This window comes from Callorhinus ursinus, unplaced genomic scaffold (assembly GCF_003265705.2).
Source record: "Callorhinus ursinus isolate GAN/ISIS: 27379988/994484 unplaced genomic scaffold, GSC_fseal_2.0 scaffold71, whole genome shotgun sequence".
NCBI lineage: Eukaryota > Metazoa > Chordata > Mammalia > Carnivora > Otariidae > Callorhinus > Callorhinus ursinus.
Window position 1 is genome coordinate 2578898 of NW_027397133.1, and position 13259 is coordinate 2592156.

General features: G+C 55.2%; 2 protein-coding genes across 5 annotated transcripts in view; one reads left to right on the plus strand and one right to left on the minus strand.

Moving 5' to 3' along the window:
- TMEM143 (transmembrane protein 143) overlaps positions 1-8645 on the plus strand; it is a 20195-nt gene extending 11550 nt beyond the window's left edge. For both annotated transcript variants that reach the window (XM_025849923.2, XM_025849924.2), the window contains 4 exons: positions 721-851; positions 2038-2317; positions 6683-6872; positions 7545-8645. In XM_025849923.2, coding sequence (XP_025705708.1) covers positions 721-851; positions 2038-2317; positions 6683-6872; positions 7545-7759 — 816 coding nt within the window. In that variant the 3' untranslated portion in view covers positions 7760-8645. The remainder of the gene's footprint in view (positions 1-720; positions 852-2037; positions 2318-6682; positions 6873-7544) is intronic.
- Positions 8646-9566: 921 nt separating this feature from the next.
- EMP3 (epithelial membrane protein 3 (MAM blood group)) overlaps positions 9567-13259 on the minus strand; it is a 4128-nt gene continuing 435 nt past the window's right edge. Inside the window, exons 1-5 of one of the 3 annotated variants that reach the window (XM_025849915.2) lie at positions 13153-13253; positions 12014-12185; positions 11709-11811; positions 10695-10835; positions 9567-9842 (exon numbers count right to left, since the gene is read on the minus strand). In XM_025849915.2, coding sequence (XP_025705700.1) covers positions 9673-9842; positions 10695-10835; positions 11709-11811; positions 12014-12091 — 492 coding nt within the window. In that variant the 5' untranslated portion in view covers positions 12092-12185; positions 13153-13253 and the 3' untranslated portion in view covers positions 9567-9672. Of the gene's footprint in view, positions 9843-10694; positions 10836-11708; positions 11812-12013; positions 12216-13152; positions 13254-13259 lie in introns of those variants that run through there. The other 2 variants (XM_025849914.2, XM_025849916.2) reach the window with 2 other exon arrangements.

The following is a 13259-nucleotide window of genomic DNA, read 5'->3' on the forward strand; positions in this document are numbered from 1 at the left end:
GAATTAGAATGAGGCACCTCTTTCCCAGTCCTTGCACTGCCATCTGTTGGAAAAGTATCATAATATACAGATCTTCCTAGGACTAGAGTCTTTATCACCATTTGCCAGAAAACTGTAATAATAAATAATATAAAACGCTCATCCTTAAAGTCAACAAAATTAAAATAAAAATACTAAAATCTTCCAAAGTCCCCCATTTTATAGTGATTTTTAAGATATACTTTTTTTCTGAGTCATATTTTATTGTCTGAAATTGGGATATGACTTATAAGTGGTGGTGTGGCATAGTTTTAACTGACAATATAATTCTCTTTTAGCTGCTTCATAAAATAATGGAATATCCAATTGACAATCATATTATGACATATAAATGTATCAAAGTAACATGTTGTGTACCTTAAGCTTACAGTGTGCTACATGTCATATTTATTCAATTAAAAAATAATAGAGTATCTTAAAATCAGTGACATCTTAGATTCTTGGAAATGTGGTAATAAAAATGACTATGAGGTAAATGGTGCCATCTTAGATAGTATGCCCTTGTACAGTATACAACATGAGCAGCTGTACATGGCCATCCTGTCTAGACCCATCCTGGGTGATGATAAGCCTGGGAGAGGGGTGGAAATCATTGAGGGGAGGGGCGTCTAATTCTAGTAGCCTATGTTCTCACCCTAGCCCATGCTCAGCTGCCTCTGCTTCCTTTGTTCCCCTTGTCAGGTGACAATAAATTTGGATCAGTATATCTACATGCAGTTCTGGGCCCTGGGCCAGCGAGTCGGGCAGATGCCCCGTAAGTCCAGCGTGGGCTCCAAACGTGGCTTCTTCATCAAGTCGGCCCCTGCAGAGAGGTGAGGCGGCCCTTGTTCCCCAGCTGCAGCGAGAGGGAGCAAGGTTAGAGTCGAGAGGGGACTGACAGGTCAGTGTCTGGATTCGGGTGTCGGGACCTTGGGGGGAAGTCAAGAAAGGGGTGGGGAGATCATCCAAATGCTGCCTTTTCTTCCCAAGGGAAAATAAGAACTACAGTGCCCAGGGGAAGAGGAAGGGTAGGGACACCTCCCCATTTTCCAAACGAGGATGGCTGAGGCTCAGAAAGAGAAGACCACATTCTGAAAAAATGGCGCAGCCAGAATTCTGGTGAACACTATATTTTTAACAGAGGCTACTCTAATACAGAGCAGGGTCAGGAGAGCCAGCTCTCTTGGGCCTGTAAATTACCTAGTCTTTCTGGAAATCAGTTAATCAAATATGGTCATGAATCCAAAAAACCCAAACCAAAACAAAAAACCCAAAGGCAAAAAACAAAACAAAACAAAAAGCCCTCATATCCCCACATACCCCTCAGTAAATCCACTTCCAGGAATCTATTCCAAGGAGATATTTATACTTGCAGACTGTGTGTTTAATTATCTGTCTCTCACGCTGGACTATAAGCTCCACAAAGGCATGACTGACTCATTTTGCTGCCTCTCCAGAGCTTAATAGCGCTCCCTGGCACCTCGCAGACACTCAAAATGAAAAGTAGAATTTGAGTTTGAAAAACAGCTCACGAAAAGATTGGTATTCCGCTCCCATTCAGCAAGTGCCTAAAGCCAGAAGCCATATCTATGTGCCCCATGACAGGGCATTGCGTTATTTAACTGACGCCCTGTTGCTGGACACTGGGCTTCTTTCTTCTTTCTTTCTTTCTCTCTTTTTTTTTTTTAAGATTTTTATTTATTTATTGAGAGAGAGAGAGAATGATAGAGAGAGAGCATGAGAGGGAGGAGGGTCAGAGGGAGAAGCAGACTCCCCGCTGAGCAGGGAGCCCGATGCGGGACTCGATCCTGGGACTCCAGGATCATGACCTGAGCTGAAGGCAGTTGCTTAACCAACCTCAGGCGCCCCAACTGGGCTTCTTTCTGAGTTTCCTCCCGCCCCTGTTAAGTAGCCTTTACAGTGAGTGTGTGACTCCGGAGCTAGAGAGAGAGTGTCCCCGGGGCCGGAGGGGGCTCCCCAGGGATGGTCCTCACTGCCCTGCCCCCCTCTGTCTGGCAGGAGGTACTTTAAGCGGGTGGTACTGGCAGCCCGAACCAAGCGGGGGCACCTGGTGCTGAAGAGCTTCAAGGACACGCCACTGGAGGGCCTGGAGCAGCTGCTACCCGAGCTGAAGGTGCGCACGTCCACCACGCAGCGCGCCCTGCTCAATCTCACGCTTTTCGTCTCGGGCGTGGTGTTCTTTGTCAACGTGGGCATGGTGGTGCTGTCAGACCTCAAGATGGCCACCTCCCTGCTGTTGCTCCTGTTTGCTATGTTCATGGGCCTCCGGGCCTCCAAGGTGAGTGGACTGCCCCCAGCGTGCTTCTTGGGTCCCTGCTTCTGGGTGTTCAGCCGGAAGCTCAGGCCACCCTGTATTTGTGGGGATCAAATGCACGAACAGAGCCTGAAATATCGTACAAAATGTACCGTATGAGAGTTAGCCATTACTGTTACTATTATTATTACTAAGGAGGCTGTTGTTCTCTGACTCTGGGCTTTCTCTTCCTGGCGGTCTGTCATTATCACCAGGGAAGCTGTTTTATAAATAAGGCCTCCTGAGCTCCAGCCCAAATGGACTGAATTGGAAACTGGGACTGGGGCCAAGGAAACTGTATTTTTAACACCCTCCCTTCCTGATTCTGCTACATGTGAGCACACAGCCGCCTCATACAGTTGCGCGGGTTGTTCACCATCCAAGGATTCGAGGCTGAGGGGACGGGTGGGGGCTGGAAACTAACTTGTGCCATGTGTGCTGAGTCAAGGTTGAGTCAGCCCAGAGGGGCTGCCTTTTACCGATTCGCCCCAGGGCTGACCCTGGCCCCAGGAGTGTGGACTGGTGTGTGATATCCGTTGTACTTGATCATTCACTCGCTGGTTCATTGGTTTTCAAGCTGTTTATAGCCATCCCAGCGGGGTCTTAGGAGGACTGGTAATAAATTGCACAGATAATAGCCAGGCTGGGCTGGCTGAGAGGGGGTGAAGGGCTGGGGGTGGGGATAGCCACTCCTGCGGAGCACTAGGGGTCAGGCGGGATTTAAGGGAAGCTTTGAAAGGGGAGGATTGAACCCGGTGGAGAAGGGGCTGAGCGAGCACAGCTTGGGGGATCTCACAGGGCTGGAGTCCGGGGTACAGGGTGGAGAAGTGAGGCCCCAGAGGGTGGTAGGGGACTTGAATGCCAGAATAGGGGCTTTATCCACAGGACAGCAGGCAGTTACCATGGCAGAGTGTCACATACGGGGAGTGCAGCCACCACCGAGGGGGGGCACTGTGAGACCAGCAGCAGGGAGGCTGGTGAGGGGTGTCCACTGGTCTGGGGGGGGCACCCAGAGTCCCAGCCCTCGGTGGACCATCCGTCCCACCTGCCTGAGGCCCCAGGGGGCTGTGGAGCCTCTTGGGCTCTGCAGGGGCCAGGTTAAAACCCAGGTCCCTAGTTAATTTAGCGCATCCCCATTAAATGTTTTTTCATGCTCCGGGCTAAGCGCCAATCCTTAAATGTGGGCCCTCTGAGCCTCCTCCAGCTGCCCCTCCCTGCACACTCTTGTCCCCTCCTGTGTGTCAGTCACTCCCAGATATCTGTCTCTGGTGCAGGCTCCTCTCCCAGAGTCCAAACCCCTGGCCCTGCCTGCTCCCTGGATGTGCCTAAGCCCTTCCCACACTTATGCACCGCATCCCACTGAGCTCAAGATCCTTCTTCCCCAAACCCCCCTCTGAGGACTGCTCTCAGATCAGATACCTGGGAGCTGATTTTGCTGCAGTACGCACATCCCTCTTTCTTCCCCCCAAAAGAGCTCATCCATTTCTGTGGTTTCCACAGGCCGCTGTCTGTCATCTCATAGATGTGGTGCTCCATGCTCAGCCTGGAGCTGGCCAACTCCGGAACAGCCCCCTGGTGGGCCTGTTGCACTCCCCTCCAGCAGCAGCTCCCCATACCCGCTCCTCATTGTGGTTCTCCATCTGTAGAGGGCCCTGTCCACCCCCCCCAATCACTGGCTAGACCCCTGGAGATGGCCCTTGCCCCGCCCCCCAGTCTGTCAGTCCCCAGACTGTCCTTCCTGCCCCGCTTCTGTGCCATCTCGTTCCCTCTGCACTGGCCCTAGCCCAGGTCTTCCCAGCCTCCCCAGTCAGTCTCATCCCAGCCCTCCAGCCCATCCCCAAGGGCCTCAGAGCTGGCCTTGCTCCTTGCTCACAGCCTGGCCCCAGAAACCCTGTTTCCCCAGCCTCAACCAACACAATCTTACGCTTCAGCTCCACCAAAACATACTGCTGGCACCCCCTCCTGCTCCCCACTCTGCTGCTTCCCTTTACTCCTCTCCCCTTTGCAGCTGCTGTTCCCTCTGACCGAGATGTCCTTTCACCCCTGTTGGGCGGGCCATCCCTGGCTCACCCATCACCCTCAGCTCAGAGGCTCTAGGAAACCTTCCCAGCCTTCTCGGACCTGGATGGTGCCCCTCTGGCCTGCCATCATACCCTGGCCCAGCACAGAGCAGGCCTGGGGTTGTTGAGAAGCAAGCATCCCGCGGATGCTTCAGGGCCGGTCCTGCCGTGCAGGGAGAGGTGTGGGGCACGTGGACAGACTGTCGCGTGCCTAACGGAGGTCGCAGTGGCCACTGCAGGAGCCTGATGACACAGTTGCTCATCTGTGGGACACTATGTCCACTCCAAACCTTGAGGATGAGGCAGTGAGTGTTTTCTAAGAACAGACCAGGGGTGACTTGGCTTGTTCTGAGGCCCAGAGGCCCGAGAGAGAGAGGGCAGCTCAGGGTAATGTTCAGGGTAAACCGGCTCATCCACACAGGCTGCATTCAGAGAGGGGGAGCAGGAGGTGAGCGGGAGAAGTCTTCAGGGGCCAAGCCATGCAGGGCCTTGGCGTCAGGCCAGGGAGCATGGACGCTCCGAGGGCACTGGGGAGCCATGGCAGGACTGTGAGCGAGGGAAGAGCAGGGTCAGCTCTGGGGCTGAGCGGGGACAGACCAGAAGGGGCAGGTGCAGGCGGGAGGAGGCTATGCATGGGGCAGGTTGCAGAGGAGGGGACGGCCCAGAGAGTCAGGGCAGGAGGACAGGGCTAGGGACCGACAGACTGCTGAGGAGGGAGCGAGGATGCTGCCAGGGGTCTGGCCTGGGACTGGGCACACGGCGAGGCCACCCCAGATCTGGAGCACAAGAGAGGGGGACCTGGTAGGCTGGGAGGTGGGGTGAGGGGCTGTAGTGAGTGTTAAAGGGAACACCCAGCTGTTGCGTCCTCTCCGGGGAGAGAGGTCTGGCCTCCTCCGCGTGCCACCAAGCATGACCAGCCCCACTTAATGTCTGAGAATTCAGTGGCATAAGCTTGGCAGAAACAGACAGAAAACCCAAGGTGTGTTTCATCCCCTACGGTCCCTAACACATGCAGTTCCCACATCTCGCCTCCCACCGACGAGATGGCGACTGGTTCCAACGCAGGGACAGACACTGACCGTGCGGGGCCTGTAGTAAGGGAGAGCACAGTCGCACAAAACCGTGTCATCGGTCCTGGGCAGGTCATTTGAGCGATTTCCACGGCTCTGCTGACTTCAGAGGCGTTTCACCTCAGGTCCCGGTGTAAGTTGGGCAGACAGTACATGCCTTTTAAAGACAGCACCCAGCCTGAGGTTCAGTCAAATATTCCGTAGTAGCTAATGTTGAAATGCCTCTTATGGGCCTGGCACAGTGCCAACTGTCTCAAAAACCTCCTGTTGATTTCCAGACCCTTTCCTGTCATCTACTTCATTTCACTGATAGTGCCCCCGGAGGACTTAGGCCTTAGCCGAGGGCTCATAGTTGGTAGGGGACAGAGCTGGGACTGCCCCCAGGCCTGCCGGCTACAGGACCCAGCAGGCTTGAACTCATTTTGTGGATGAATGGAGCAATCGGAGTGGAGGTTTTTAGTGTGAGCCCCCAAGAGCACCGGTGGGCTCTCCTTTCCCTCCTTAGGGACACCAAGGATGGGAAAAGGGGTCCAGCCAAGGAGGGGGCAAAGGGTGGGGAAGGGGTCCGCCCATTAATAGACAGCTGGGCCCCAGACTTGCCCCTCCCCCCATTCTCCTTCCCTCAAAGAGGCTTGGAGTATTTGTTTTCTGTTAACACTTCTCTTGACAATTTAACCTTTGAAACCTTCTTTTTATTATGGCAAAGTTCAAGCAAATGCGGGAATAGAACAGCATGATGAGCTCCCTCGCCGCCAGCCTCCGGCGTCTATAATTATCCACAGTCAATCCGGGTTTCACCTAAAGACTCCCTGCTCTCCCACCGCTGGGTTATTTTGAAGCAAATCCTAAACATATCATCTGGAAATACTTTAGTAGGTGTCTAAAAGATAAGGACTTAAAAAAAAAAGATCATCGTCACAGAAAGTTCCAAGGCTAAAAGGCAAACCAGTGCTGAAAGCTGTCAGTGGCGTCGGAGTCGCTGGGGCGAGAGCGTGCGTGCGTGTGTGTGTGTGTGTGTGTGTGTGTGTGAAATACAAATACCCGGGCTCCGGTCCTGGTCACCTGAACCCAGGAGGTCTGGGGAGAGCCCGGGAGCCCGTGGGAAGGACCATCCCAGGGTTGAGTGACTGGGGGCGGGGTGTATATGGGTGGGGACGTGGCCCCTCCCCCACCCCTTCCCCGTCGCCCGGCTGAGCCCGCGGGCGCTGTCCCACCTGCAGATGTTCGGACAGCGGCGCAGCGTGCAGGCTCTGGAGCTGGCGCACATGCTCTACTATCGCAGCACTTCCAACAACTCGGAGCTGCTCAGCGCCTTGGCCCTGCGCGCGCAGGACGAACATGCCAAGGAGGCTCTGCTGGCGCACAGCTTCCTGGCCCGGCTGCCCCCGGGTGCGCGTGGCCAGCGGGAAGGTAGGATTCGACCCCGCACCCGGTGGTGGGTGGCCCTGCCCTGAGGACCGCCCCTCGCCGCGCCCCTCGCCACGCCCCCTGCCCTTTGAGGCTCTGCCCCCAGACCATCGCAGCCCAGTGGTGACGTGGCCCCACCTGGAACAGACTCCATCGAGACACAGCCCCACACTGCAGGCCCAGCACTCCCAGCTCCAGCTGGTGAATCTGACCAATTTCCGGGGTGACCTTGGCCCTCAGCAGATGGGACCCCCACCCCCTCCCCTGAACCCAGCTTCCGATCTTGATGGACCTGGTCCCTCCCTGGGGTGAACTCCCTGTCCTGACCTTATCCTGAATAAGGGTCTTGGATCATCAGACTCCTGGTGTGGCACGACCTCCTTTGCTCCCAACTTCCCTAGCGCTCCTTCCAAAAGAGACTCTTGTTCCCTCCCGATGTGAGCCTCAGGTTGTCTCCTTTCCAACAGGAACCTCCCTGACTTGTCCCTAGATGAGAGCCCCAGAACTGGACCCTCCTCGGCCTTGTCCCACTTACTTGCTAGCCTCAACCGAACACCTAGGCTTCTCCCAAACCCAGACCCTTCATGTTCCTTGCCCTGTGCCCTCCCTGCTGTCCCTTCCCGGTCCTTCCAGGTCCCAGTCACCTCCTCACAACGCCTACTTCTCTCCCTGCAGAGACCTCCCAGTGGCTCCAGTCGGAGGTAGAGCACTGGCTCCTGGCCCAGTCAGGCTGTGACGTGGCCTTCAACGGAACTCGGGCCCTGACCCACCTGCAAGCCCTGACCCCCAGCATCGGGATGTTCCCACCCCCGGGCTTCCCCAAACTGGACCCATTGCCCACAGTTATTTTCGAGACCCCCCAGCCCGCACCCAGCAGTGACAAGCCCTGAGCGAAACCTCAGCCCAGCCTCGCTCAGCCACCTGGGGAGGCACAAAGCCCCGCCTCCTCCACGATAAGCTGTCAATCAAAGCTAGGCTTCGCCCCGCCCTAACTTCCACTCACCCACAGGCAATCACTTCCGTTACACTGTAGTCTTAAACAAAGCTAGCAATTAAGGCAGCCTACAGTTGCTAGGCACCCCCCCCCGAACAGCCAATCAAAGCTTTTTGGCTTGGCTTCCAGGCCATCCCTTAGTCCCACCCCCGCCGTAAACATCCAAACATGGCTTGGCTGAGGAGGAGTGTCAGCCAATCACAGCTGTTCAGTGTTACAAACCACTAGGCACAGTGGTTAAACTGTGCCCTCCCGAGGCCATAGATCACTGCCTTTTTAGCCCACTCCGGGCAAAATGCCCAACACGTTCACCAAGGCGGAGCCCCCGTCCACAGCCAATGGGAGCCGGTTAGCCCAGCTCTCTGGCCAACTGCCAATGACAGCTGCTGGGCACTTACCAACCTTAGGCCGCCAGTTGTCGCCGCACAGAAGCAACCAATCAATTTCTAAAGGAAACCCGATCTTTCTATCAATTGCCGCTGCTCCTCAGGCTGACTATCTGGTCAACCGCTGATCAGCTGGTTCAGGCTAAAGGGGTTGGGGGCCTTGGGTCAGGCAGAAAACCGTGGGTCAGGAGGAATCAGAGACCATCCTCACTCCAAGACTCATTTCCACTCAGGCCCCAACAACCTCAGGTACCTTCCCTGCCCAGGTCCCTCACCCTTTCTGCAGAAACTACCTCGGTCTGGATCTTTCTTCCACCAGTGGCCTGTGCAATATTTATTGGTCTATCAATTTCTCCCCTATCCCCTCTCCCAAAGGAATAAATCATGTTTAATAAATCTGGATGCATGGGATAGCTGCAGGAGTTGAAGAGAAGGAAAGCATCAGAGTCCTGGAAAGAAGAGACCGATCTCGGCGGGGAGGGAGGGGGCGGGGGGCGGGGAAAGCATTTGGGTGGGGCCTAGGCAGAGAAAGCTGTAGTCCTAGGGAGAGACTGGGTTCGCAGTTGGTCAAATAGACTGGCTGCGGGTAACAGAAGAGGATTTAGAGAAGACCTGGCTCCTGAGGAGAGGCCCTGGTTCCCCAAAGACTGGGTCTTATGAACAGGGAAGATAGGACAGCCATGTGCGGTCGTGCAAATTGTTCACTGCACAAACCCACACAGCCAAGGCACGGGCGGATGTAAAATCCAGCCATCCCCCGCCCCCCACATGTGTCCTGGTGGGGCAGGGTAAGCCTGGAGGGGGGATGGAGGATGGCATCTAATTTTTGCTAAGGTGTCGAATTGGGTGGAGGAGGGGAAAGAAGAGGGGTTGGGTCCTAATGACAGAGGTGTCTGAGTTCCAAGAGGGAAACAGAAAATCTGTCTTCCCAGAGGTGGGCGGGGTGGGGGGTGGGTGGCGGCGGAGACCAACAATCTAGAACAACACACACCCTGCCTGGTTGAGAGAAAGACACCCTTGTACACGGAGGAAGAGGACAGGAAACCCACATGCCTGGTCCTTCCCCACAAGTGCCTAGAGGTCTAGACTCGGGAGGAATCCTGAGGCAGGAGGGCCCAGGGCCTCAGGTCTGTGAAAGGAGAAAGGCGGCTGGGACCCCGGCTTCCTGTGTCTTGGTTTAGAAGGGACTGGGGGCCTGGAGCTGGACATTCTGAAGGTTGCCGCTGGAGGGGCTGTCCCAGGTTCAGGAAAGGTCAGGCACGAGCAGCCTGGGCCCCTGGAGGAGGCAAGGAGGAAGGAAGGAGGCAAAAGCGGAGCAAGAGGTTAAACGGTTTTATTTTCTGGAGGAGGCCGGGGGCGGGGGCTTTGGGGCTGAGACGGAGGGGCCGGGCACCGGCAGAGGCGGCAGGGCGACGCGGGGCCCTCACTCCCGCTTCCGCAGGTGGATGTAGATGACGCCGCTGGCCAGGGCGAGGGGGAAGGCCACCCAAGCCAGGGCGAAGCAGTAACCGAAGCTGCCCCCGGGCAGCCGTTCCGCCAGGATCTCCTCCGCGTGAATGGCGTAGATCAGCGCTCCAGTAAACACCGCCACGCCTGCGGGGAGACGGGGACCAGGTGTCACGCAGTACCGGCAAGAAGACTGCATTTCCCAACAACCCACGGGGCAAAGAAGCCGCGGGAAAGCCAGGGCTCCGCACCGCTGCCTTCTGGGAGTTGTGGTTCGCTCCCTCAGGGCCCTGCAAGGAAGCTACCGCATACTGTCCTTGGGCAATTTAGTTGATCTAGCTGGGTGCCCTTTACTCATCCATAAAATGGGAGATACTATCCATCCATCCATTCATCCATCCATCCACTCAGCCCTTCAAGGGATATCTTTTAGTGCCTTTCTGTGAGCCAAGCACAAAAATAGTGAATTAAAATGAGAGGGACTTTATAGGAACCTAAGAAGAGAATATTCCAGAAACTGAGGACTATGATAACTTAGCTCTCTGCACCTGAAGTCAAAAAGTTTTAAAGTATATAAACTCCCTGAGGTGTCTGATACACAGTAGGTCCACCAGAAACAGAAGCTGGCTGCTATTATAAAATCACTACTATTATGATTCAGAGTTCTCTCCTGGAGTATTACTTAGCCAACCATCTCCACCCCCCCCCCCTTCCCTGGGATCTAAATTATTTACTCACACCACCGTTCCCAGCCCCGGCTCCTTGAAGCTGTAAGTGTCAGCTTCGACATGACTCAGAGACGCACACCACAAACCACTGAATCAGTGAAAAGGACAACTCTCTGTAAGTCCCCAGGCAGAGAGGTAGCCTATGGAGGCACTTCAGGTGGTCCTTGGGCTGTTGATACTTGTTTTCTTTGACCCGATGTCCATTCTCGGGGCCCCCCACACCCGGACAGTCCCCCTCCCTTCCCTTCAATTCCCCGGGGCCCGTGCTCACTGGTGCAAAGCTGGCAGAGGCCAGTGGCATAGAAGAGCCCGCCTCGCCGCATGGTGTAGAGCTGGAACATGAACAGGATGAAGGACAGGCAGCAGAGGATGAGGGAAAGCACCATGAGGACCTGAACCGCCTTCAGCCAGCCTGCAATAAGGAGGAGATAGAAGTGGAAGTCACAGTAGGTCCAGAATTCACTGCCTCACCCCATTTAGAGCCATACAACTTTGGATGCTTAGGAGTATCACTTACATTGACTTTGATTCCTATAACTTTGTTAAATTCCCTTATCAGTTCTAGAAGCTATTTTTACGATGCCTTAGGATTTTCTACATGAACATGTCCACTGGGAATAGAGACATTTTTACTTTTTCCTCTGCCTTCTTTATACCTTTTATTTCTTTTTCTTGCCCTGTTGCACTGGCTACCTCCAGTACAACACTGGAACAGAAGTGGTGAGAACAGAAGTTCTTGCTTTACTCTTAGGGGAAAAGCATTTAATCTTTCATTTTCTTTCACTTAGAAATTTAGAAGGATACAGCTCTTATCCTTTATAACTCAGATGCAACAGCACCCTAACCCCCCAACCTTGTTCAGGACCTTGGAAGGATTCAGCCCCACCCCTTTAGAACCTTAATGTGGTCCAGCTTCAATCCCTTGGAACTTGGACAAATTGGTCCCCGACATCCATTCCGAACACCAGTCCCATCTCCTTAGAACTTTGGAAAATATAATCCTACCTTCTCAGAATCTTGGGAGCTTTCTCCCCATTCCTTAAACCTATAGCATGTGGCCTCCACTCTTTCTGAATCATAAAGGAGGGGGGCTTTTAGTCCATCCTCTCTAGAACATGAGCATATTGCCCCCTACCATCCAGTTAAGAGGGTCATAATCAGCCCCACTCAGCACTGGGGCCCAGACCTGCCCACTCAAACTCTGAGGGGTTCCCTAGTTCTTGGTCCCGTGGAGAGACCTGGGGTGACCCCTCCCCTTGCAGACTGGTCCCCTATCCCCCCTCACCATTCTCGCTGACGTTACTGCAGGCCCACGTTTTGTTGTCATTGTTCCACGTGCAGTCATACCAGAGATTCAGGGACTCCTTCCCCAGGAGGGTCCACCAGGACTGGGGTGGACCGAGAAAGAAACAAGGGTAGGGTTAGGAAAGGAAAGTGGGCGGCGTCAGGGGAAAGGGCGGGGTAGAGACACGGGAGGCAGGACTCAGAAGGGTAGGTGTTAGGGAAAAGGGGTGGGGCCCGAGTGACGGTGGAAGAGGGGCGTGGCAGGGGTCTGCAGGACAAGACGCCCCGCGGCAGGAGTAGGCTTACCTTGTCCAAAGTGGCCACAAAAAGCAGGATGAGAATGAGGATGTGAAGGGCAGAGACCACCAGCAGGAGGAGAGACATGGCTGCAGTGGAAGCCGGGTCTGGGGCGGGGGGGGGGGGGTCCGGAAGTTGTTGTTTCAAGGGTTGGCACAGGGGCGGGTGAGATGCTCCAATCCTGGTGGAGAAGGGGGCTGGGTCCAGACTCCTGGGGGTGATGGAGAAGAGTGCTGGGGGCCGTGACTCCTGAGTCTGAGCGGGGAGGAGGCTGGGGGCCCGGACTCCTGAATTCTCCGGGAGAATACTCACACCGCCGTTCCCAGCCCTGGCTCCTTGAAGCTGTAAGTGTCAGCTTCGACATGACTTGCTCTTGGAGCAAGCCAGGGATGGACTCTCGGGTCCAGGGGGGAGCAGGACTAGCAGTGTGGCCTCCTGTCTCCTCAAAGTCCTGATCCTGGGCACATATGGGCCAGGATATGAAAATTCAAGCTGATACCCCTCCAGAGTCATCAGAAGCTGGGGGCTCCCCCAGAGACAGGCATCCTTGATTCACCCCCCTCCTCTCCTGGGGTGGGGAGGAGGGGGACCCAGTGAGTCACCCAGTGACTCATCCCATGCCCCTGCCTCCAAGAACCAGGGAAACCCCAGTCTCTGGCTCTGCCCACGAGGTCCCCACCCCACCCTGTTGCCAGACTGGTGCCTGCTGGACATCTTGTGGGAAAAATGGGCGAGATCCATGCTGGGGGTGGGAGGTTGGGGTTGGCAGGGGGAGGCTTGACAAGAAGGAGCCAGCCTCCCAGGACCCTTCAGTGTCCAGAAAGGGGGTGCCTGGAGTCCCCCAGACGTGGGGTGTTCTCTGGCAAAGCCCTGATCTCAGGGTCCTCAGGAGAGAGTGAAGAGCCATGGGGAAAAACTAAAGGAAGTTTACCAGTGGAGGGCTCTGCTGAGAACCCCAAATCCTTGCCGGCCCCACCCCTTCCCGAATCTCCACCCCAAGTGCTAAGAGATCACTTCTTAAATTACAATGGTTTCCACGGGGTCTGAGAGTGGGGGCATCTCTCCGGGCCTGGGGGTATCCTTCCCAAACTGCTGCACTCCCAAGTAAATAAAGAAATCCCAGTCCGAATAACGGGCTGGAAACTTACCGAGAGCGGCAGAAAAAGTCAGAGTTGGAGTCTCGTCCCTTGCTGGGGCCTCCGTGCCCCGCCCTTCTCCTCCCTCCTTTCACCCTCTCGAGGCCCCCCCCCCCCCC